The 27,078-nt window shown below is 38.2% G+C and overlaps 1 protein-coding gene across 3 annotated transcripts in view; it reads left to right on the forward strand.

The window, feature by feature from the left end:
- The first annotated feature begins 3,830 nt into the window (after positions 1-3,830).
- The window catches only part of LOC149186724 (uncharacterized), a 47,147-nt gene continuing 23,899 nt past the window's right edge, over positions 3,831-27,078 (forward strand). For 2 of the 3 annotated variants that reach the window (XM_089411102.1, XM_089411104.1), the window contains exons 1-6: positions 4,263-4,395; positions 4,704-5,341; positions 5,495-5,714; positions 5,951-6,151; positions 6,598-6,668; positions 6,803-6,965. In XM_089411102.1, coding sequence (XP_089267228.1) covers positions 5,190-5,341; positions 5,495-5,714; positions 5,951-6,151; positions 6,598-6,668; positions 6,803-6,965 — 807 coding nt within the window. In that variant the 5' untranslated portion in view covers positions 4,263-4,395; positions 4,704-5,189. Of the gene's footprint in view, positions 4,087-4,198; positions 4,396-4,703; positions 5,342-5,494; positions 5,715-5,950; positions 6,152-6,597; positions 6,669-6,802; positions 6,966-27,078 lie in introns of those variants that run through there. The other variant, XM_089411103.1, reaches the window with a different exon arrangement.

Consider the following 27,078-nt stretch of genomic DNA (forward strand, 5'->3'; position numbering starts at 1 on the left):
CTTTGTCATCCTTTGAAGAGGAAGAATCCTCTCCCCAGAAAATAAGAGGTAACACTTCCTTTAATCAACGACGCCCAGTTTCTGTTGACCCAACTCTCAGTGGTTTTGGGGGATGGCCATAGCCGAGTGAACTGGCCGATGAGAGCTTGCTCGGCCAAAGACAATGCAACCTAGATCGGGGTTTCTAGGGGAAGGGAGATCTCAGGTATATCATCCAATTTTTTGACGAATTTCGCAGCTTCTGAGTTCTTCTTCTTTGGAAGCCCTGCCAAGAGTCAATTGAAGGCCTCAACAGACGAGGACATCGGAGGAGGAGGAGGAGGCGCCTGGGGAGTGCCCAACACCTCCATGGGCGCGAGCCCTAGAGTGCGGACCTGTCACAATCAGAACGCAGTAGCAGGAAGCAGCGCCAGATCGACCGCAGGAAGCCCTCGGCGGACACGCCCGCAGGGATCAGAACTCACAGAGAGCGGGCACGCTCGCAGTCTTCAGAGCGCGCGGAATGCGGATCTCGCAGGTTGCAGAGCGGGAGCCGAAGCTTACCATAGGTGCCCAATATTTGATGCACTACAATAAACATACTTAAAAAATATAAATTATTATTCTAATATTTTTATAGATTTATTTTTCAAAACCTATATAATTTATTATTCTAATATTTTTAGATTTATTTTTCAAAACCTAATAAAACTTAATTTTATGATAAATTAATTTAAAAACCAAATAAATTAACTCGGAAACATGAAAAATAAAAATATCTCAAGATTTAGAGATTAGAATCTTTATTTTTTCATTTATAATGAGATTTAGAAAAAAATTGCTAGAGAATTTCTTGATAGTTGCACTGCAAAGTGTCAAAAATATTTATGATGATAATGATGGTTAATGTCCAGTGAGACCAAACTTTGGTCTATAGGACCTAAAGAAACGAAGTATTTAGTTTGATTTATGAAAAATCAAAATATCTCAAGAGTTTATAATGTTTCTTTTTTCATTAAGGATGAGATTTAGAAAACTTTTCCCACCTAATTCCATGATGTTAGTGGCTAGGTGTCAAAAATACTTATATATTAATAATATATGTTAAAATTTTGTATAATAAATATTAATTTTTTATTATTATAATTGATTTTAAAACATTTAAAAAAATATAAATTATTATTCTAATATTTTTATAGATTTATTTTTCAAAACCTATATAATTTATTATTCTAATATTTTTATAGATTTATTTTTCAAAACCTAATAAAACTTAATTTTATGATAAATTAATTTAAAAACCAAATAAGTTAATTTGGAAACATGAAAAATAAAAATATCTGAAGATTTAGAGATTAGAATCTTTATTTTTTCATTTATAATGAGATTTAGAAAAAAATTGCTAGATAATTTCTTGATAGTTGCATTGCCAAGTGTCAAAAATATTTATGATGATAATGATGGTTAACGGAAGTATTTAGTTTGATTTAAGATTTTGTTCCTATGCTCAAAAAACTTGGAAAGAAGCCTCTCGAGCTCACTGTAATTTTGACAACGTAAAAGTCATTTGATTTAAGATTTTATTCCTATGTTCAAAAAGCTTGGAGAGAAGCCTGCTAGCTCACTGTAATTTTGACAATGTAAAAGACTAGGAAGGTCAGTGTTGTAGCAAAGTTTTTGAAACTGAGATCTAATGTGGTTGTAAGCTGGGCACTCTAAGAAGAAGTGATTTTCATCCTCGATGTTCGTATTCTCACAGAGATGGCAGAACCTTCCATCCATGGTGTTTTAGGAATATATATATATATATTATATATATATATATATATATATATATATATATTAAAAATTTGTATAATAAATATTATTTATTGTTATTATTATTCACTGATTTTAAAACATTTAAATATAAAAAATATAAATTATTTTTTCTAATATTTTTACAAATTTATTTTTCAAAACCCAATAGAACTTATTTTTATCATAAATTGATTTAAAAACCAATGAAAAATCAAATAAATTAACTTAAAACTAATGAAAAATTAAAATATCTCAAGATTTCGAAATTATAATCTTTTTTTTTTAGGATGTGCTTGAGAAAACTTTTCCTTTTAGAATTTAGAAAACTTTAAAGGACAACACACTTCTTAGCTAATTCTATGATGAAAAAATCAAAATATCTCAAGATTTAGAAATTATAATCTTTCTTTTTTCATTTAGGATGGGACTGAGAAAACTTTTCCTTATTGGGTTTAGAAAACTTTAAAGAACAACACACTTCCTAGCTAATTCTATGATGGTTGCAGTGCCACATGTCAATTTTTATTTGGAGGGAGGAGGAAAAAATTACACCTATATTATTGGTCAAATCTACCCAACCAAACCTATTATATGAACACCTTCAATGTAAATATTAATTTTTTTTATTATTATCATAAATTGATTTTAAAACATTTAAATATAAAAAAATATAAATTATTATTCTAATATTTTATAGATTTATTTTTCAAAACCCAATAAAACTTAATTTTATGATAAATTAATTTAAAAACTAATTAAAAATCAAATAAATTAACTTAAAGACCAATGAAAAATCAAAATATCTATATTTATATATATGGGATTTAGAAAACTAGCTCTAGGGTTTAATTAGCTATAGAATTTAGAAAACTATAAAAAACAATACACTTAATTTCATAATAATCCATAATGATTATGATGATGATCGTTAATGTCTACTGAGACCAAACTTTGGTCTATCCGACCTAAAGAAAGAATTATTTAGTTTGATTTAAAATTTTACTCTTATGCTCAAAAAGTTTGGAGAGAAGCCTCTAGCTCAATGTAATTTTGACAACATAAAAGGCTAGGAAGGTAAGTGTTGCAACAAAGATTTTGAAATTGAGATCTAATGTGGTTGTAGGCGGGCACTCTAAGAGGAAGTGATGTTTATCCTCGATGTTCGTATTCTCACAGAGATGGCAGAACCTTTCCATCCATGGTGTTTTAGGAACTCCCCAACAACCTGTTTCACTATGGAGCTCATGAGAGTTAGTTCTAATCTTGGCTATATTAATTTTATTTTTTGAGCTAGTTAAAACAGAGAGATACTTTTGATCTTTTAGGGTGGGGTTGATGACCTTCTTATAATATCTGAGTTAGTTCTAATCTTGGCTATATTAATTTTATTCTTTGAACTAGTTAAAACAGAGAGATACTTTTGATCTTTTAGGGTGGGGTTGATGACCTTCTTATAATATCTTAATTTTCTTTTAGCTGCTAAATCTTTCTCACACCATATTTTTTCTTTGAATTTAGAAATAACAATATTTTTAATACTATTAATGTTTTGCAACAACATTCGTGTCGATCTTCATGTCTTTATACCAACCTCGTTTGAACCTTAGGAAACTAGCTTAAAAAATCTATGATCTCCTATATTATATGTCACGTGTCAATTTCTATGTGTACAATCTCACACCACATTTTTTCTTTGAATTTAGAAATAACAATATTTTTAATACTATTAATGTTTTGCAACAACATTCGTGTCGATCTTCATGTCTTTATACCAACCTCGTTTGAACCTTAGGAAACTAGCTTAAAAAATCTATGATCTCCTATATTATATGTCACGTGTCAATTTCTATGTGTACAAAAAAACTAAAATACACGGATTTTATTGATCAAATCTCTCCTGCCCAACCCATCATAAAACAAACCCATCATAAAAACACCTTCGTGTAAAATTTAATTATTTTATAAAAATTTAATAATAAAAATAAATCCTGTAAAATTAATAATAAAAATAAATTCTCCAAATAAATGATCCAGTAAACTTGTTATTCGAACAATTTTGACCAAGCACTATCCAGTGAATCGGCCATCGCAAATCTCTGAGCAGGGTTGCCTCTATTCAATGAATCTATATATGCCAACGCAGTCCTTTTAAGCTTCACTATTCTCATAATCTCTTTGGTCAGCTTTTTGGTTCAGCCTGCTTTTTCTACATTGAAAAGGCATTGGCATCTACGAGGAAACCATTTTCCATTCTTTATATGATGCTCAGAGCCATTACGCGGGCGCTCTCTTGTTTGGGCATTGCCTGTAGTACTTTATGCCTCATTTCTGTTCAGATTTTGCTTATTATTTCGATAATTTAATTGGGTTTTATTAACATGTTCCTAATTACTGATCACATATCTCTGTACCAACGCAGGTTCGTTTCGAAGGGCACTCGTCTGAGTAGAAAGAACAGTTTGCCCACATTTATTTACTGTTTGATCGTGTTGTGGCTGCTGATCTTAATATGGGTTCTTTACCAGGTGAGGAACGATTAGAGTATCCAGAAGTGAGGAGGGATGAGTCTGTGGTGGACAATTATCATGGGGTGCTTGTACATGATCCTTATCGATGGTAAGCTTCTTCTGCACAAAAAAAATCGAAAATCCATAGCTGCTTGTAACTGTTTTTAAATAACACGAGCCGCTGTGGACTGCACACTAAATCTAAGTCACCTGCCATTAGCCTGCTCCTGTAGCCATCTTCATAACACATATGTTCTGTTGATGAAATTTAAGAATTTTTTTTTTCTTAAATGTTTTTCAGAGAAATTGCTTCAAGAAAATTTAACAGCGTCTTCTTTCGCATTCGAATCTTCTACAATCTCCCAATATTTACACCAGCCTTTTCCTTCAAACTCATGCCAAAAATGGGTGGTGCAGATCACAGTGAGATTGGAAGCCGGTGAATGGCTTTTCCCCCCAACGCAATATTTTATTCTTTTCGGTGGGTAAACCCTTATTGAGTGGAGATGTTACAGAACTCCTTGCAATACCAGCTCTTTACAAGCAGAACACCTTCGACTAAAAAATCAGAACTGAAGTATTTATTCCATCAAAGTCAGCCAGTTCTTGCAGTTCGCCCGATCTGCAGAGACTGCATTAACGTGGGATCACCATGAAGAACGGTCCTGTGAACCAATGCCCATTTTTTTTTCTTCTTCTTCTTGTTTTACAGTAAACCCCTTTTGACTGGAGAAGATACAGAACTTATTTCATTTTCACCCGTTTTACAATCAGAAGAACTTCAGCTAAGAAGCTCTTACTTAGTGGTATCTATTCTGTCAAACTCACCCAGGACTTGCACTGATCTCATTTGCAAGACTGCATTAATACGGGGACCACCATTAACAGCACTTCTGCATTCGCATGGAACCGGTGTTTGTAACATTAATATGGTCTCACAAGTCTGGAGAACTTGATCAACCACATTATCACAGGGAGCATGGCTACTGGACTTTCACCGTAGCTTATTACTATTTCAAGTGCTTCAACTTACCACTAGACCACAGCTCGACAGAGTCTGAACCGATGCCCTGTTGGCAAACAAATGCAGATTTTTCCAATTGAAATTTTAGAAATTTTTACTGATTCAATTAAGAAAGTGCTATGTTTGAATATCTTCTTATTAAGTTCTGAAAAATATGTTAATATTTTATATTTTTTTCTACCAGGCTGGAAGACCCTGATTCAAAGGAAGTCAAGGATTTTGTTGAGAAGCAAGTGGTCTTAACTGAATCCTTACTAAAGACTTGTGAGACAAGAGAGAAACTGAGTGAGCGCATCACAGCCCTATATGACCATCCTAGATATGACTGTCCATTCAAACGTGGTGATAAGTACTTTTATTTTTTCAACACGGGGCTTCAAGCTCAGAGTGTTCTTTATATTCAGGTATTTTTCATGGTCTGAGAAGACATTGACAAGGATATTTTGTAAGGGCATAGTTTGAAGGAATACAGTCAACTTCTTCCTTAATGTGAATAGATCGTTTGTGAAAAGTTGATTTGTTGCTTGAGCACATTACTAGTTGGTTATTAATAATAATTTGGCATGCTAGATTTTTGTTTGCGTGTTAGTGAGATGTTAAATCTGATTGGCTTTCCGTTTTCTTAATCTGTTATATTCAGGATAAGTTGGAAGCAGAAGCACAGGTCTTATTTGACCCTAACAAGCTGAGTGAAGATGGAACAGTAGCATTAAGTATTTCTGAAGTCAGTGAAAATGCAGAATTTCTGGCTGTTGGCTTAAGTACCAGTGGCAGTGACTGGGTGAACATCAAGGTTATCAGGGTGGCAGATAAGAGTACAGAACCTGATACTCTTTCATGGGTAAGTTTTCTTCCCCTCTATTAAACATCGCATGAATCATTTTATGAGTAGACATTTTTAAGGACTTAACCAGCAAAGACTCCTGAATAGCACATTGCAAGGTGGTGCCGTTGAAAGTTTTACCAGACAGTGAACATCTGATAAGTCACAATATGAATCTCATGTAATCTTAATTTGTAAGCCACAAAAATCTTTTTTAAAGCCAAGTTGCTATTATTGGTGGTACAAATTTCCCAAATTCAATATCGAAATTAACAAATGACTGAAATTTGTCAATTATCTTTTAGGAGAGAGAAAAAGATAATCGGGTTATTTTTTCACATAGTGTTTCATTGTGCTAGCTCCTGTATATCATGCGGTCATAACGATCTTGAACATTTTTTTTTGGGATATATATGGTTGTTTTAGAGTGGTTTCCTCATGTTAGGTTTTGCGATTATCACCAGGTGAAATTTTCTTCAATTACTTGGACTCATGACAACAAAGGTTTTTTTTACAGCCGTTATCCAGCTCCCAAGTTCGTACTTCCTTTCAGATGATACTGTTGCTTATGTACCTTACTATAGTTGCTTTACTTTCTTCTACCTACCTATGTACTTTATTACGGTTGATTATTTCATTTCCGAACCTTCACTTGTTTTGTCCCGATAGGGAAGGAGATGGGATAGACGCAGGAACAGAAACGAATATCAATCTTGATCATCAACTATTTTACCATTTCTTGGGCACCAATCAATCTGAAGATATTCTCTGCTGGAAAGATTCAGAACATCCCAAGTGGTCAGTTGACTCTGAAATAACTGAAGACGGAAAGGTTGGTGGAATATTCTGCGTTGTGTTTCTGATAAAAAAAATGGCATCGTAGGTACTTTTATAGATGGGAATTTTAATTGTTTCGTTATAGAATATCGTTTTCCTTTTGCTTCACTCATTGATTCATGCAGCTTCTTGTGCATTTTCTGTAATCGGAATTCTTTCACGATTTTGTGGACTGTTTACGACGCATGATAAGGCCTTTAAATCCAACTAATTATGAGTCCAGGCTTGTTCTTAGATGAGATTTGGCAATTTCTTTTTGGGTCATGTTTAGAAAACTTTTTTTGGCATCATTATGTTTCAAAATAAACAGAATGAGTATTTTCTGTCACTGTTTTAGACCCCCAAAATGGTCATATTCTCCTACAATCAATGATCACTGTCTTCTGCTCTTGCATGTTACGTCCTCTGAGCTTTTGCAAACTTATCATCCCCCAACTTTCTCTTTTGTTATTCCTTTCAGTTTAATATTTCTTGCAATTTATTTTTCTGGAGGTCTTACATTCTTACATTGCTTGTTTTCCAAGAAAAGCTTCACAAGGAAACCTAAGGGATGCTTCTTCATATTCATGGATTGCTTCCCAATTATAACCGTAAGTGTAAATTAGTTTGGCTCACACAAGGGGATTTGAATTGGGCACCTACTAGCATGGAACTAGCTAAATGCCAAGCAACATTGACCACAACTAGTTGAGCTAACCCCCTGGGTTATGTTACCCTTCATATTGTATGAGGTTCCACTTTGTTATTTTCATCACATTGGAGGTTTGTTGCTGGTTCCTTGGATATCTTTAGCTTGGCGGAGTCTCACTTCTCCTTGATTGGATGATTGCTCTTGCTGCCTCGTGGTCTTCTCACATGCGCTTACCTTGTTGATCACCCTTTGGTTGCACTTATGGATGGTTGTGGAGCATATGATCTCATTATGGTGTGGTTTGGTACAATGTTGCCTACAGCAGGGCCATTTTGGAGAAGCAAAGTGTTGGAAGCATCATTTTTGAAAAATTATATATATATCAGAAGCATCATTTTCCAAAAATATTGGAAGCAAAGAGGTGCACTTCTCTTCCAAGATTTTGGAAAATGATGCTTCTGAGATCCAATACTTTGCCTCTCAAAAATGGTCCTACATATATTGCATTTATATTCAAAGAAAATATCTAGATAGAAATGACATTCATACTTCATAGTACATTAATGATCAATTATTCCAACATCAACTATTTAGAGTCCAACAATCACAAATAAACATCAAATTTTTAAGCATATCACATAAAGTAGAAAGTATAAAAATTTTAATCATACAATAGAAAATAGACCATTAAAATATTGAAATAGCTTATCTAGCATCTGCCAACATGACCAAATAGTAATGTTTACAAAATAGGCCATCTACACAATGAAGTAGGGAGATTGAAAACTACAAATTCAAAACATTAAAGTCTAATCTATCATCTATAGACTATGGCATATAAAGTACTGAACCTATCTACTATTCTCTCCTCCTTACACCACCATGACTATTACCTAGGCCCCCACATGGTAGTAGTGTAGTAGATGGTGGTCATGGAACTATAGATGAAGCTCCTACTATTGTTGTTGAAGTCTTGGACATGAGGACTATTACCCACCAAAAGTGGTGGGTACCCCTAGGAGAGCATTTCTCCAAATCATCTTCTTCCAGCCGACAACTAGCAACCCCTGACAACCACTCTCTAGCTGATGTGATGTGCCACTATGTTTTGTCACCCATTTGTCAAGAGCACATGTTAGAAGGTGGGCAATCCGACCCAAAAGGTATGTTATTCATTGTGCAGTTGAGTGCTTATGCTTGTTTTTCATTTGGGCATTTTGGCATGGATTATTGGGTGACTTGGAAGAAGGAAGGGCTTTGATTCTGGTTTTATTCTCTCACTTTAAATGGGGGGTTAATCTTGAATGCTAGTCCCATGGGATCTCCCCTATTGGCCTATGGCTTTAGGAAGTGCACTACTTGGGAAACCCCGATTTTGGTAGCATGGTCTCGTTTTCCCGTTTCATATTTATCACTTCCCTCTGCACATTACGAGCCCTATTCACAATTACCCTTCTCCAAGTCCACATGACCATTGGGTCCACAAGGTATAGCACACCCCCTCTCCTTGTCCACATATCTAGGTCGGGCTTGGAAACGTTGCCCTGAAGATTGATGCAACTAAAAGAAAGTTAAAAGCATATCATGGCCACAAGCAAGAAAAAAAAAAGAAAAAAAAATCATAAAATGCAAAAGATGGTCGAGACGTTAATATTAGCACATTGGCAAAAGCCTAGCATGAACTGTACCCCTTATCATTATGGCCATCACCTTGATTCCTAGGGCCTATAGTTGCCCATCACATCATCAAAGTAACCCATGCACGTCCCAACCCCTAGTGGGGGATGAAATGCCCCACCTTCAAGGGGGTAATATTTGCTATACATCATTCACAACATGCTTTCATTCCTTAGAGCTTCGAGCAGTAATACAAAGAAAAAATCATGAAAAGGTAAAAGGAAAATAAAGAGGGTTGGAAAAATAAAGGTTGGGGTAACTCATGTTTCCACGATTGCTCCCTCTTCAGATCTGTACACCCAATATGTGAACTTCCTCATTATTGCTACCAATGTTACCAGACTCGGAATCGACAATAAAACGAGGCAAAAGAGCGAAGAGTTTTAATCGGATCGGGAAAAAATCGGCAAAAAATTGGCAAAAAATCGTTGAATTCATTAAATAAAAATATACACATATATTGAATTAAAAAAACCATTTTTCATTAATATTGGGTAAAGGCATGTCCAAACAATGCATAATATCAATAGATGTCCAAAATATCATGAATAAATAAGTATCTCATATATGTTATGAGTCCAAACATGATCCAAAGCACTGAGTCTTGAGTCCTTAGAAGCATATGCTTCTAAAAGTTTACAAAAAACTGCATACTAATCAAAAAAAAATCAGCAACTAAGAGTCTAAGACTCTTAAGAGTGAGAACTAGAAGCGATTCCTTCCACTCCTTCGCTTGCTTGACTCTCAAAGTTCTCCAAGTCATGAAGGCTTAAAAGAGGAGGCTCATCTAATTGAACCCAGTTTGCCGCATTTGTAGCTTGCAAATCTATCTCTTCAAGGTCGATTGGTGAATGATCCATACCTGTCATTATCATGAGACATTGAAATGTGAATTAAAGTTTCACTTTGAAGTTTGAAGTTTGAACTTTAAAGTACGAACTAGATTATGAAACCTTCAAATTCAAGCTCTCGAATCTCACCTTGTATTTGTTTGTTGCGAAGTCGTAGATTGTAATGGACAAATACAAGGTCATTCAAGCGTTTTTGTGTCAATCGGTTGCGCTTCTTAGAATCAATTTTCTCAAACATGCTCCAGTTGCGTTCACAACCTGAAGCACTGCACGCTTGGTTTAAGATTCGAATGGCAAATCTCTTCAAATCTGGCGTATCACTACCAAAGTTTTGCCACCAAAGACCTAGCAAGTGGTAAGGGTTTGTGAGTAGAAGTACTAAATTAGTAAATAGTAAAAACTTAAAAAGAAAAGAAAATATAATAAAACATTTAACATACAAAATAAAGTTATCCAAATTTAATGAATTGATGAAGCCTTCAAGTTGGGTACCTGGCAACATCTTAGACCTTTGTCTTATAGCACTGGTATAGGCAAACAATTTAGATGGTGCCCTATAATCTTGTAGTTGGGAAAAGACACGACTTTGTTGTTCTGGATCAGGTAAGCACCTTTCCACGCATGTCATAAGTCCTCTGCCAACCTCCCCATCCTCATTAAATTTGCTCTTATCATAAAAATATTGTGGGTTTAAGAAGTACCCAGCAGCATGTAAGGGGGAATGCAATTGCCTATCCCAACGTGCATCTATAATGTCCCAAAGAGGCATATACTTTGTCTCATCATCCCCATATCTTCTTTTGATGGCCTCCTTTGCGAGATCCATCGCCTCATAAATGTAACCCATAGCGGGTTTGTCACCATCAACCATCCTGAAAGTTCAAGCATTCAAATTTAAAGAAATATGAAACATTGTAGATAAAAAGAAGCTTGAAATGAAATTTAAAAAATGAAAAAGTTAAAAGACTTGAAGTACTTGAGAACTCTAACAAGGGACTTCGTCACAGCAATAATCTCTTCGGTATCTTTCCAGAAACCATCATTAAACACAAGTGCAGCAATTTCGATGCCTTCAAGGGTCTTGGAATGTTTAGATCCCATGTACTCAGGTCCCAAGAACATCCTCTTCAGATTTATCTTTTGCTCAACCACAGATTGCAAAGATATGAAATTTGTTGCAAATCTAGTCACTACAGGTCGAACAATTTCTTTACCTTCAGTGTATATTCTCATAGTGTTTAGGACAATAGTGTGGTTGTATAGATATTTGGTTATGGATTTTGCCTTCTCCACAACCACATGTATCCAATGAAGCTTACCAATGTCCTCAAGCATTAAATCTATGCAATGGGCAGCACAAGAGGTCCAAAAAATAGTGGGGTGCCTAATCTCAAAAAGTCTACCAGCAGCCATATAATTAGCTGCATTATCGGTGACAATTTGTACAACATGTTCTTCTCCCACTTCTTGAACGACTTCCTCCATCATTTCACAGATAAGTTGGGCAGTCTTAACCTTGTCTGAAGCATCCATTGATTTGAGAAACATTGTGCCTGCGGGACAAGATACAAGGAAATTTATTGAAGTTCTATTCCTCTGATTTGTCCATCCATCACTCATGATGGTGCACCCTGTTTCTACCCATGATGAACGAAACTCAGCTAGCACAAGCATGACATCTTCAACACTCTCTAACAACATATTTGTCTTAAGGCTCTCTGATGTAAGGGCTTTGAACCCTGGACCTGCAATAGCAATTGCATCAATCATAGCTTGCCAATAAGGACTTCTGGCACAGTGGAAAGTTATGTCAGAATAGTACCAAAAGTTAGCAATGGCCTTCCTTGCTTGAATATGGATATTTTTTTTCCAACCAGTGGCATCTAAGGTAGGTTGGGAATCGGGTTTTGTGCGGGGAGCAAAAAAGGTGTTTATGTTTCCACCTCCAGTGTTGAAGGAATGAGTCGAAGGACTCGCATGGCTTTGAGTTTGACTTGGCCTTGGAGGCATGTGTGGAAAACATGGGAACGACATTGAGGATTCAACAGAGTGAGGTGACATGGGGCTAGTGGTAGAAAAACTATCAACTCCAAGAGTTCCTATTTCAGTATTTTGCTTTGCTTTCTTGGCATTATGCTGATCTAACATCTCAAGGGCCAAGGCTGCTTGGTATTTGACATTATCGTCAACCTTGTCGCAAAGACCTATATCATGGCCAGGTATTTGTGCAAGGTGGAACTTGAATCTATAAATGCCTCCACTACATTCATTTTTGCAAAATTTACAAAGGAGCTTGGATTTTCCGGGAATCTTGTCACAATACGCCCAAGCAAAGTCCATCTCTCTCGGCATTGTTGTTGCTTTGAACTTGTGTTTAATTTGTGGCTTCTGTTAAGATTTGGAATCGTGGCTTCTATTTAATTTGTGGCTCCTGTGAAAGACAACAAAAAATCAAATTTAAAAATGATCCAAAAATTTAAAATATGCTAGAAATTTAAAAAATTAAATGAAGACAGATGTCAGTAAAGTTGTAAACATATAGAAATGTTGCCTTTCAATAAAACTAGAAAACATGTAGAACCCTGGTTTTATTCAATGGAGCACAACATAGCTCTAAAAATTGGCACAAAAGCACACCAAGAAAGTGCCATCATTTGTCATCTATGCATATGAAGATCGCTGCAAGATCACTTAGATCTCTGCCATGTATCAAATATATGTGTCAAATCAATGTCAAGTCTATAACTTTGATCTATGTTGTGCTTGGATTATTTCTCTCTCTAGTGTACTTGTGCTGGGGTTTATTTTTCTCTGTAGGGCTGCACCTCTTTTGGCTGCCCTACTGTTGTTTAACTCTTTCTTCTTTGGAGAATTTGGGTTGGTTTTTGTTCTGTTTGATTGTCTTGAAAACACTTGTGAATCTCAAATTCTCAACACTTATGAGTATTTTAGCCTTTAGGTCATCCTTGCATGCTTTCCTACTTTCTTCACTTTTTTCAAAAACTTTTATCCTTTATGACTTCCTTGCATCGTCATGTTATGTTTGTAACTTTGCTTATTAATATTTCCAAAAAGATTTTCTCGAATCCTAAGTGAAACACTGAGGCAAATCAAAACTGTGTATGAAGTTTGAACTTTGAAGTTCAAACTACTTGGATATCACTCTCGGGGTAAATAATTGTTTCTGTATATATGACGTTTGAATTTTGAAAGAGCTTTTCTCAATGCATTCTCACGCCCGTCACAGTTCATGGTCACTTATAATTTTACATCCTAAAGCACATTAAAAATTAAATGGGGAAAATTGATGTTTTAGCCATATTAAATTTTAATCAACAACTTCAAAACTATGCTAAGTCAAATCTACCACTCGGTCATACTTCTAGACTCTATATGTTAAGACTTTAAGTTTATTTGTATTATCAACTGATGACGATAACTAAAATTTTTGACAAGATAATTATTGAACCCAATAGATAGAAATGTCGTGAATGAAATAAAATCTAAGAGCCATACAATGTTGTTGCTATGTAAAAGTGATAAATCTTTAAGTGAATGAATTATGATATTATGTTTTGAACTGCTGGGAAGTTACAATGTCATGATCAGTAGCATCTCGTGAAGAACTGTTGGTGGAAGCAACTCTTAAATGCAGACATCAGCACTGAAATGTGCATGGTTGAGTACATAAACAAGTGCGAAAAGTGCTGATACTGATTGACAGCCAGTAATTTTTAAAGCTCCAACAAGGAACAACAGTAAAGTGCATATAGAGTCAAAATCACAATGTCACTGCGTTAAGGCTGTTATATACATGTGACAGTGCTATATTTAAAATTTATACATGTGACAGTGCAGGCATTATTGTTGTATGCCATCGCAGTTATATGTATGGATGGAGTCGATGGACTAGCCGACTAGGCACTCGAGTATGACATCACAGTTATATATATGGCATTGCCGCATTAGCATCTCTGTTCTTCTCTGCTGTATCGCATCACAGTATCACGATTCACATCTATATCTCAGACATCATTATATATAAAGTTAAAAGGAATACCGAATACGTCACCGTTCACGCAGGTTACCTCAAGGCTGAAGGCTCACGCAGGTATATGAATATCTCAGCAATCCGGCTCTGCGGCGGTGTCGACTGAGGACTCTGCGGACTCGGGACTATGAAACATTGAAACAGCTAACCGATAAAGTTATAAACGCGTTACGCCACAATCCGAAACCCAAAACCCGATAAACCTAAACGCAAAACTGGCGGGACTCGCAAAAAAAACGCAGAATCGGAATAATCGCCATACTCGCGAGTCAAACTCGCGTTGACCACGAGTCAAACTCGGTCAACGCGATTTGACTCGCAAAGATTCAGTTCGGATCGTTTCATGGCCGAGCAGAGTTCGAATCGCGATTTTGCCGATTCCTGTTTCACTGATTGCTACCCCTTTGCCCATGCAATTTGGCTTTGAGATGCCTCTAACCCCATTTGTTCCATCATTATTCATATGCCACCTATTGTCTGAAGGATGTACCAGGGACATGTATTTCCCCTTAGGGGTTGGGAACACCTAATAGGGTCGTCTATTAGCCACTCCTACCTAGGGAGGTAACACATTACGTGATCAAAGCCCCAATATGAAGTGTCGATTTGCCCTTGATTAACAAGCTTGGTTCACTTAGATGCACTAATGATCTAGATCTTTTAACTCCAATTCGGATGATGGCCTGAAAATGGAGAGCTCAGCTGGAGAAATGGATGTCACCATTGGATTCGTGTCGTGAAATGGTATCAAAATGACTAAATTTGTCAAATTCTAGCACTGGCACCTCTGGTCCTCTAAGGGAATCTTTTTGGCATCTCAAGATACCCTTGCTCAGGGTTCCACCGCCCAGGCTGCTCCTTGTTTTGCTGCTCCTCCACTGTCGCTCTTTCGGGCAAATGAGTTGAGTTCTTTTATAAAAGAGTGGTAGACTAAACAACAACGAGCTGTTGGCTCATTGGTAAGTGCGATGATTATTGTGGGGGAGGTCGGTGGTTCCAACCCCCGTCCGACCGACTTGGCATATGGTATATGTTTTATGGTGCGGTGGTTACATTATTTTTGGAATGCGGTTAAGTTTATATGCTGTGGTTTTGGTGTGTGTGACAAGGCCGCCCTGTTGGTGGGTCAACCCCATTGGGCCAGGCGAGTTCAAACCCCGTTGACCTCACATTATTATATAACCATTGGCTTTACACGGTTACCTTTGTTATAACATGTGGTTTCAACAGTTATTACTAACGTGGTTCCACCGGGGTTGGGTGGGTCTGTCGGGGGTGGCCTGCAACCCTAAAAATTATATTTTTGTGATTTTTAATAACCAAATAGTCATTTTTTTGACCAGATTTTAAGGGTCATTGGACAAATTAGGTAGGCAACAAATTCGCTCGTCTGGTGGCCGGATTTCGTGTGCCGGGTCATTGCCAAATTGTTGCCTTGTTAAGACTGCCACTTGGCCAAGTTTGACCCGAACTTTGACCAGTTATAACTTGAGCATACGAACTCGGATTTGAGTTCCATTCACACTGTTGGAATCAGGGCGACGAGCACTACGATATGGTCTTGGTTTCGCTTCCATTTGATGACTTTGATTTTTGAGCTATTTTCAAGGCCACTTGCATTTCTAGATTCTCCTGGATCAACTAATGATTAATTGTACCTAATGGTGAAGATGCAACACTAGACATTGTGTGTTATTGGCCGGTGGTTTTCATCATGGTCTGGGCAACTTAATTAGGGCCCAGGTCCACTAGAGGAGTGTTATGAGTTATGACACCCTACAAGTGAAGCGTTGAGAGCCATGGGACTCCTATCACTTGCAGAGCATCACTCCATTCCATGGGCACCTACAACACCCCAACAGTCTGTGCTTTGCCCCACATTATTCAAGAGATGATGCACTTGGACCAACTTGCCCCTAGCTGTCTTAGCAGTATATAGGGTTTTGGTAGCTGATCTGAGGCCTAAATGAGGTTTGTCTCACCCCTTGAGACGTGGGAGGGCTAGCACCATTCTTTGAGCCCTCAATGTTGGAGCAAAACCAACTTATTCTATCACTAGGAGACCCATGAGACCCACTTTGTGCCCCGAACAAAAAGTAGGGGTCCCCAGGATGATTTGCATGGAGATTTAGGGGCCAACCCCTAGATACGAATGTATGGAGCCCTTTGCGCTCAACTTGGCATTGGAGGAGCCCAACGCATGCCCTAGAAGCGCCTATGCATGCATGACGTTAACATTTTGACCCTTTTGTGGGTTAATTGCTATGTTTTTACATTGGCTATGAGGTTGGCTTATAAGTTTACTTAGTTTTGCCCATCATTTTACAACTTGGAGGGGCTTTTAGGCTAAAATAGAGTTCATTAGACATGTATAAATTGGAGAGAGATCATTTTAATCTCTCCTTGTCATCACTTGGAGAATTCAAACCTCATAAAATAATCCACACCCATTCCTTCTTGGCTATTGGAGATTCTCGGAATGCATTTTGATGTTTGGAAGCTATTTTCGATTATCTTTGGAGCTATTTCTTTGGTGAATGGATGGATATACTACATGCTATCTTCTAAGTGCCTATCGTTGAAGATTATCTTTTTGAATTTGTCTAATGTATAGAATTGCTGCTTCTAGATTATGCTTGATTGCACCCTAATTTGTTGAAAATAAATTTTAATGGCTATCTAGCTGAGAATTGCATATGTTACTCATTGTATAACATGTAATGAATGTTCCTAGTGGAGGAATTCTTATAGCTCTCCATCAAACTCTATTTATCATTGAGTAGGTAAATACTAGAATTTTGATACCTAGGGCATCAAATTTTGACCTCCTTAGCAACAAATTTGGCTTATCTATCACATCCTTGACTCCATATGCCTAAAGGACAAGGCACTAGTCCAAGTCTTTGGTGATCATCCCAAAATTTTCTCCATAAATTTCTCTCTTTAAATTCGGTCCTTTTAAGGCTAGGGTGAAAATCTAGGGCTTGAAGCGAAAAATTACGGAGGAGGTTTTTTGTTGATTTGAGAGCCTAAACATCAAGATATAGGTCTAGGCTACTTAACCTATCAATTTGGTGGGCATCCACTAAAATTTCATCCATAAAATCTCTTACCCTAGGTGTTGCTCCAAGAGGGAAACCCTAGTCTCTTTTCCCCTCAACTTGAGGACATTCTTGAGGGTTTCATGAGCCTTGGCTTAGTTGAATATCATTGTAAGAATCCCTTTCCCTCGAGCCCTGACCTTGTGAATGCCTATCACTATCGGAAAATCTCGAACCTCAAGGTCGCGAGCCTTCTTTTCTAGGGCTTTTCTTTGAGTGTTTTGCTTCTTTGAAGCCTTGAACCATTATTGAGTCTCTCTTTTGAATGGATTCTAGCTTGATCAATTTGTGCCTTACACCTAGCATATCTATTTTAAGTGATCTCCCTCCTACCGGGACTCCTCCCATTGGTGAAAGTCCGTAAAGAGCAGGGGGTTTTGGTTGAGGTGACATTGGGCCTCTACCCCATTGTTAGCACTTTGTCTAGCTCTTGTCTTGTAGGGTTTCCCTCTCCAAGGCCTGCTAGATTTTGTAATAACAGGGACCACAACTTTGGATGGGGATGGCATCTCAACATAATCATCATCATCTTGGATAAGAGCATCCTTCAATTGCTCTAAATACAACACCCTAGGTCCCACCCAAACTCAAAGTTAAAGATAGAAAAAAAAATCAAGTCTGCGGAACCATGCAAGCTTTGCTGGAACCATGTGGGGAGCATTATGGAACCGTGGTGGGATTGTGTGTCGAACTGTGGTCATTTATGCAGGACCATGTATGAAACTGTCATGGTTCCACAGTGGCATGAAGTGTGTCAAATTCAAGGAACCACCATTTCAAATTTTTGGTTTGCAAAGCACTGGGCGCTTTAACAACAATTCCCGTATGGGGTGGGTTTCATTTTTTGGACTATTAGGGAGTTGTAGTTCCTACAACATTGGTTTGGTATATATGCTTATCTTGGATACAGATTCTATCCTCCCAAGGGGGTAGATGATGGTGTTACGAGATAGATGTTTCATGATGTTATTGATGTTTTGTAGTGACTTGGTGTGCCGATATATTATGTTGGTCTTGTTGCTTCAAAATCTAGCAAGCCTTGTGAGATGCCTCACAAGGCATGAACCAATCTAAGACATAACAATGAGGTGTTTGCCACTGTCATCTTAGCACTCTCTCTCTAGTGTTGGGGCTCCATCTGGTGCATCAAGCCCCCCTTAATCATCCTGGGGGATAGTCATCCTCGTTTGGGCTTTGGATTGTTGCATGCCCATCAAGTAGTGTCAAGGCCAACCTGGGGGCATGCTAGGTCCACCGATCATCTAGAATCCTAAATGCTAAAAATTAAAAGTAGCTCAATATTTTGATATCTGAGGGTACTTTGGAGTGTCCATCAACTACCAAGATCATCCAAGTGCTCAATGCTCTATTGAATAAGGGAAAACACTGCATTTGTTAGGTCACTGTGCTCTTTTGAAATGTTGTTGGCCTGGGCATCATGTGGTGTAGGAGTGGAACAATGTGCTTTTAAGGCCTTAGTTGCTCAAAACTATCTGGGAAAACCATTCAAACTCAAGTGAAAACAACCATCCATTAAAGACCATAATCATTGATGCATTTAAGTAGAACATACTTAACTGTTAAGGGCATAATAATACTTCAAACTAGGATCACCTTCAAATATCTAACTAGACCAAGTCCCATAAAAGTGTTTCCTACCTTTGTAGGAGTGGCTAGATAATTAGCCCCATTAGGTGCTTCCAACCCCTAATGGGGGATGGCATTTCCAAGATGAACCCTTTAATCCACAAGTGTTAGTGAGAATAGGTGGCAATGAAGGGGAATGACTTCATGGCCAAGTGCCATAGTCAGGGGACCAACTAATGAAAGTCCACATCCCGAGCATTTTGAAATAATGGAGGGAGCAATCATGGAGGCATTAGTTACCCCTTTCCTTGGCCTACTTTTTGTTGATTTTACATGAAAAATTCTACAACTACTATGATAAACAATTTGAATGTAATTCCTTTTCACCAAGATAGAGAATTTCTCAACAATAAGCAGTAGAATAAATCATAGAGATAAAGAACACAGTCACACAAAAGACAACTTTTCTTGGGAAAGCCACTTCTTGCTATAGAGTTTTATTGATAGAGTTGCGCAATCAGATTTCTTACAAGGTAAATAGTGACCTTGAGAACACACTTGTTTTCTGCTATACTAGTTGGACATACCTTGCAACTTCTTGCTTACGGCTTGCCTGGACCTTTTCCCTTGCGCGGGAGATCTCCTATTTCCTAGCGTAGTCTTGCCCCCTATTATTTAGGAAAAACCTCCTAAATCCAAACACAAATCTGGCAGCAAGAAGTCTCTCTATCACAACATATTGGCTGCTCCAAAGTACACACTCTCAACAAGATCTCTCACACACACAACCTCATGCATACAAGAATGAATAAATTTGTGCCTTCGTCCTTCCTTTATAGGCTTGATCCATGCTAAAATTGGCGAGTACAAATTTAGAACAACAGTTGTGATTGACTTGTTAATTGAGTTTAACTCGTCCTTGCCTCAATTAGAAACTGAAGCTCCCAACTTGTTTTATCTAAATTTATAACTGCCAATCAATTTGTAGTCAAATTGAAGGAAGGATCCTCATAATTGGTCCTCCAACTCTATGCATGAATTCTCCAACTCCATGAACTCATCCATGGTCAAAGGAAAGACAAACTCGGTCTTTCTGGCTAAGGCACGAGCCAAAGAAGACCTTCTCTCGCTACACATTTTCAACACTCTCTCTTAGCGAGCAATGTGCTTTCGAAGGGACCTTGTCCACTTGGATCTCTGTCCAACACCACCTGGATCTGTGTCCAACACTATCACATTCTCCACTATTGTAGTTGCTCCCTCTGAATTAGAAGAATTCCCTGCTTTCTTCTACGGAATCTAATCTGAAGACCTTTTCTTTCCAACCATGCTCTACGAGTCTACCACCTCAGTCAGAAGTGCCATGTACCCCATGTATCTCAGTGGCTGCTTACTCTGCCTAAACGTGGTACTGGAAGATCCAACTCTCTCTTGATTCCCCCTAAACAACTCTTCTGCCGACTTGGCTCAAACTCTTCATATACTGGGATTCACTGACTGAGTGGCTTCCTCTACTCACACTGAGCTCTCCTCATCATTCTGCTAGTCGACCCAGTTGCCAACTAGCTGAGACTCAAACTGAGATACTGGCTGAGGCTCCATCTTGAGAGATCTATCCTTCTCTCACTCAACCATAACTTCTCTACTCTAAGAGCTTCTTGCCTTGCTACTCATCCGGGTGGAATTTCTTAAAAATATTAATTATTTTAATAACTCCTCATCTGTGTGGAATTTCTCAAAACGATTTCTGGGTCTTGGTGATCTCATGTGCCTTAGCCTCTCCTCCAAATTTCAAGGCTAGAGCACATCCGATGATACCAAAAATCAACACTCCCTCTTAGCGAGGAATGTGCTCTAATAATGCTTCATCACTGAATCATCACACTGATCCTCTACATCGGTACCTGTGCTGATGCTAGGCCTACTGCCCCACATCCACTACACTGCTGCTTTCTGTACTGTTGCCCATGACACTGCCACTACCACTGCTACATCTGTACTGCAACTCCCTCTCAACATGTTATATCATGTTTCCCATAGCACTGCCACTGCTAATTGCTGCACTGCAACTCCCTTCACTTATCCATTTCTGCCACTGAAATGGATTCTTTACCATCCCAATCTTCTCCTTGAAATAAACAAACTTTGTTCTTCCTAGAGCCTTGGTGAGGATGTCTGCCACTTGTTCTCCTGTAGGAGTGTAACTCAATTGCACTGCCCCTTGTTGGACACAGTCTCCGACAAAGTGACCCCTGATATCAATGTGCTTCGACTGATCATGAAATACTGGATCCTTAAAGAGCTTGATGCAACTCTGATTATCACACATGATTCTGGTCGCTTCCATCCTTCTTCTGAATAGATTCACAAGCAATTTCCTAAGCCATATGGCTTCTCACGAACTTGTGCTAGCTGCCATATATTCTGCTTCAGTTGTGCTCAGAGCCACAGATTTCTGTTTCCTACTGCACCAGGAGGTCATTCCTGATCCAATGTTGAAACAGTACCCAGTTGTACTTTTCTGATCTACTAAACTTCCAACCCAATCTACGCCAGTGAACACATTCAGCTTGATGTCATTGCCTCTGGTGTACAATAGTCCATGCTCGACTGTTCCTTATATATACCTGAGAAGATGTTTGGCTATTGCCCAGTGCGCCCTCTTAGGTTCTACCATGAACTAACTGAGGGTGTTGATAGCGTAACAAATGTCTGGCCTGGTATTGACCAGATACATCAAGGACCCTATAAGCTGCTTGTACAAGGTGGGATCAATGTCTTTATCTTCTAATGCATCAATCTTCTTCTAGTTGGTGATCATTGGAGTAGCCATAGGTCTACAGTCCTGCATCCTGAATCTCTTCAAGATTTCTGTAGCATATCTCCCTTGTCCCAGGAAGATTTCACCCTTTTGCTGCCAAACTTCCAACCCCAAGAAATAATGCATCTGTCCCAAATCCTTCATGTCGAATTCTGTGGCTAGGTTCTTCTTGCAGTCTTTGATGAGCCTGGATGATCCTGTCAGGAAGAGATCATCCACATATAACACTAGGATTAGAGGCTCATTCTTTACAACTAGATAGTAGAGATTAGGGTCTGCGTCACTCTTGACGAACCCCATCTTCTGCAAGTAGCTATCAATTCGACCGTACCATGCTCTAGGTGCCTGTTTCAGCTCATACAAGGCTTTCTTTAATCTGCATACATGAGATTTCTTCTCATGTGTCTCAAAACCTTATGGTTGTTCGATGTATACTTCCTCTTCTATTACCCCGTTCAAGAATGTTGTCTTGACATCCATCTAGTGGATCTCCCACCCCATTTGTGCTGCAAGAGATATTAGGGTTCTAATAGAAGTATACCTGGCTACTGGGGCGAAGGTTTTTTCATAGTCTATCCCTTCCTTCTGAGCATACCCCTTAGCCACGAATCTGGCTTTGTATTTCTCCACACTGCTGTCTGCAACATATTTGACCTTGTAGATCCATCTCGAACCTACCACTGATTTGTCCTGCGGCCTAGGTACCACTTCCCAGACATCATTGACCATTATAGAGTTGTATTCCTCCACCATAGCATCCACCCATACTTTATGCTGAACGACCACTTGAAACTAGAAGGTTCTCCAACCTGAGCTACTAAGGCCTGGTATCTGTCTGGCTATCTTCGCTCCCTTTTACTATTCTTGGGTGAACCAATGAAGTCTTCTGCATCCAGTAGAATCTGTCGGAGTTCCTGACTTGTTCTTCCACTGGTAGTAGGCACATCTATCAGCTCTTCTTCTTCCTGAGATTCCTCTTGTTTTGAAGCTTTGTCTTCAGGAGAATTTCTGGTACTAGTTTCCGCTGGTTGAAGTGGTCTGACCAACGGCTTATCTTTCGACTGCTCCTTGGAAGGCATTTCTTGGGATTTCCTGAAAGCTCTATCCTCCATGAACTTTACATCCCGCCGAACTATTACCTTCCTACTCCCTGGAAGATAGATTCTGTATGCCTTAGCATTCTCGCTATATCCCTCAAGATATCCTATCTCAGCAGTTTGATCTAATTTCTTTCTCTTCTCTTTGGGTATACGTCAATACGCTAAACTCCCAAATATCTTGAAATGACTGACTTCAGGTGTCTTCCTAGTAACGACCTTCTCTGGAGTGATTTTGCCCAATGCCCTGTGAGGAGTCCTGTTTTGGACATAAACTACCGTGTTGCATGCTTCTGCCCACATGAATTTAGGCATATCCTGATCATACAACATTGCCCTAGCTCCTTCCACAATAGTCCTATTCTTCCTTTCTGCTACTCTATTCTACTTCGGATTGTAGGGAGCTATCCACTCTCTTTTGATGCCTTCCTTAGTGCAAAAATCGGTGAAGTCCTTGTCAACATACTCTCCACCATTGTCTGAGCGCAACACTTTTATCTTCTTTCCTGTTAGATTCTCCACTAGAGCCTTGAACTCTTTGAATCGACCGAAAACCTCATCCTTGGTTTTCAGAAAGTAGATCCAAGTCTTCCTGGAATGGTCATCGATGAAGGTGACGAAGTATTCGACACCACTAAGAGATTTTGTGGACATTGGTCCACAGATGTCTGAGTGTATCAATCCTAGCACACTCTTCGCCCTATTGTTACTTCTGGAAAACACAACTTTGGCATACTTGCCCAGAGCGCACCCTCTGCATACATCATCCCGTTCAATACTTAATTCTGGAACTCCTGACACTGTTTTCCTAAGAATTCTCAGAGCCCCATGGTGTGTCCCATCCTCCTGTGCCACAACTCATTCAAATCTTTGTCTCCATTATTGCGTATCAGTGCCATTGGTGATCCTAGCTGTAACCTGTACAACCTGTTACTTTTGATTCCATTCTGAGCCTTCTTTTACAAACTTGGGTGTTTGACATATACTTTCTCCTTAATGAAGAAAATGCCATAGCCCTTGTTTTGAAGTTGAAACAGGGAAAGTAAGTTCATCCCCAATACTGGCACATGCAGCACATTGGTTGCTTGAAGTCGCTCTCCTGCTTCGGTTTGAAAAACTATAGTACCTCTTCCTACTGGAGTACACTTTGCCTTATTCCCCATGGTTATTTGAAAATTCATTCTTTCTTCTTGATAATTTGAAAAACATTCTCGAGTTCTTGTCATATGCCAGGAAGCTCCACTGTCTATATACCAAACCTCCAAGGAGGCAAAGCTTGCAAGGCAAGCGACTTCTTCTTCCAATCTGGAAGCTAACATAGAATAATCGTCCCTTGTGCATTCCTCTTGGAAATCTGCGCGAGTCCCCTTGAGTGGATGCCTCTGCATCATGCTCTTGACCCATAATCGATTTTCCTTTCCTGTTTTCGGATCTCTCCTCTAATACCATGTGAAAATTTCTAAACTGAAATTCTATCATTGCAACAACTGATTTATTTCACCTACTTATTATTCACAATAAGTTATTTACGAAATTCCTTCAACAAATATTAAAATAAATTCTACTGTAGTTATCACACAACTACTTAGAGAAAAATACATGCACAAGAATCAATCACATCAACACAATTATTTTTGGACAATTGTCCCCGAAAAAACCCAATGTGGGAAAATCGATGCAGCAAATGAGGGCTTTATTAATCTTTAGCAGCAATTGCTTTTACAAGGAATGATTTTATAGAGAAAATGACGGAAAACACCTGAGACTTTCCCTCTGAGACCATTTGACACTTTGTAGACCCTGCTCCCACTTCTGCGTCACCCTTGCATCACTCTGATTGACCCAGCGTGGCTCTGCGTCAGCGTGCGTAGGCTTTGCGTCAACTTGCGTAGGCTCTGCGTCTCTCTTTCTGCACTGTCTTCCACTGTCCCTGCGTCACCTCCTCCTTGATCATTGCCTGCTGCTGAAGCCCTCCTCTTCCTCCACCCTGCAACTCCCTCTGAAATCGATCTCTTCTTCCTTGAGAATCGAATTCCCTTGAGATACTGAGTATCTGTCGGTGTGTCTCCAAATGTTCCTTAATTCTTCTCTTATACTTTTTCTGTTGATGAATCAATGGCCGAAATGAAGTCTCTAATCAATGGCTAAGATTAAAACAGACTTGATCCTCATCTCTTAGAAGCTTCTCACCCTTATCTTTATTAGTACCCAAAAATATTTTTATTTTCCTAAGTTTAGACTTAGGAACCCATCAAAAATATTAATTATTTTAATAACTCCTCATCCGGGTGGAATTTTTCAAAACGATTACTGGGTCTTGGAGATCTGATGTGCCTTAGTCTCTCCTCCAAATTTCAAGGCTAGAACACATCCGATGCTACCAAAAATCAACACTTTGGCTAGCCTGTTGGAGTCATCAGTGCATGTAGATTTTATGTTGTCTATGGACCATGGGTTTTGGTTTCAGCTGGAGTTTGAGTTGCCATTTTCCAAGTTTCTCTTTCTTCAGAATGGTGAAAACAAATTTTAGTCATTAAGCCAACTTCTTGCATGGTGGCATTGGGTTTTTGATTTCACCTGATTGGGTAGAGACTTTAGTAGGTTAGAGTAGGAAATAGCATGCAATGAGTTTGGTTTTTCATTTGTACTATATCGTGAGAATAGTCATAGTTGCGAAATTCTTTAAGGATACCTGAAAAATAAACTAATCCTCATCTGATGTCTTTGGAATTCTTTCAATTACATTCCTATTCTTGACTTCCCAAATCTTTATTTTGTCAAAAGAAGCTTGAGCTTCTTTCTGATCTTCTAGTTGAGATTGAATCTCATTAGAAAATTCAAACAACTTATCACATTGCCACTTTATCTTGTTTTACTTGTTATAAAACATCTCCTGCAAACTAGAAACTTAGAATTGATTACTAAAGCTTTAGCTTTAAGGAATTTTTGTACGACCCTCTTTTGTCCTTCAGCTCTTCCACCTGCAGCTCTAGAAAATTGATTTGCTTCTGGTACTCACCAGCAAGATCTTTCAATTGTAATTCTTGTTTTTCTTAAAGAAAAACCACATGTTTTGAGTGTTATTCCTTAATAGATTCCATCTCCTTTTTATGAAGATCCTCTGCCATTGTCACATCTATGTTGTGCTTTTCAATAAGCATATTCACTCATTGTTGGTGTTTCTCAGCTAATACAATTTCAACTTTTCAATTGACTTTGCAATTCTGAGGCTCAATCTTTTTCCTTTTTCAGCTTGTTGATAGGGATAATGACCCAAGAACAGTCACAAGGGTTCTCTTTGATATGAGGTCCCAATTAGATGTCACACCATTTTGGATAAGAGACCCATCCAGATTCTGGCTCAGTAACCATGCTTGATTTCGTTATTGCCGTGAGATATTGAATGATCATTACAACAGGGATCATGCAAACTAAACTATAGCTATTTAATGTGGAAATAAAAGTACTGTAAACTATCAAATGCTAAAAGATAGATGAAGATAGGAAAAGATGAGCTACTAAGCACGACAATAAGCTGAATCAAGAAAAGCATTAGTTGATTTTCTGGTACTGGAATTTTTAACTTACTAGAGAAAATAGAAAATAGTCAGTGTATGTTCTAACAAGAACTCATTGAAGACAGCAATAGTAAAAAATTAGTAACAATGTGAGAAAGAATTATAATTAGTAACAATATGAGATAGAACTATCTATTTCACACAACAATCCATTAGCTAATATTAGTAAATCTCATAGAATGCACATACAAATGAAAATACTTGAGATTACTTTGAAGCAAAATCACAATGTATGCTCATTGCTAAGTCATAATTCTGGCAGTGGCCTTCTTAGGCTTCTCAATAGTATTTGTTAATAGATATTAGATATAGTATACACCAATCAACTTCCTAGATATTTTTATTTAAACTCTGCAAAATTTTACTAAAGACTTGAAAGTTCAAAAGTAAAGCAGTTAAGGAATCCAAAATTCCTTATCAGGTGTTTCACTTCATTTATAGATTACATCAGTAATTTCTCCTAGGAATTGTTGGGCTGCCACTAGGCAGTTACAATCTTTTCATATTCTCATCATTTTCAAATATAATTAAGAAAATAATTTGTAAACTCCTAGAGTTTGAAAAAGACAACTACTACGATGTGATAGGCTACTCAGATCTTGTCATAGAAGAAGATCATCTTAATCCTACTGGATAGCAGCCCTTCCATGTTGACATGGTATTTTGACATGCTCTGTGATAGGGCTTGTACATCTTTCTTCAGTGAGACCATGA

The sequence above is a fragment of the Pinus tabuliformis genome, chromosome 3_1, assembly GCF_031772625.1.
Source record: "Pinus tabuliformis cultivar Carrire ecotype Pingquan chromosome 3_1, CPIR1, whole genome shotgun sequence".
Lineage (NCBI taxonomy): Eukaryota > Viridiplantae > Streptophyta > Pinopsida > Pinales > Pinaceae > Pinus > Pinus tabuliformis.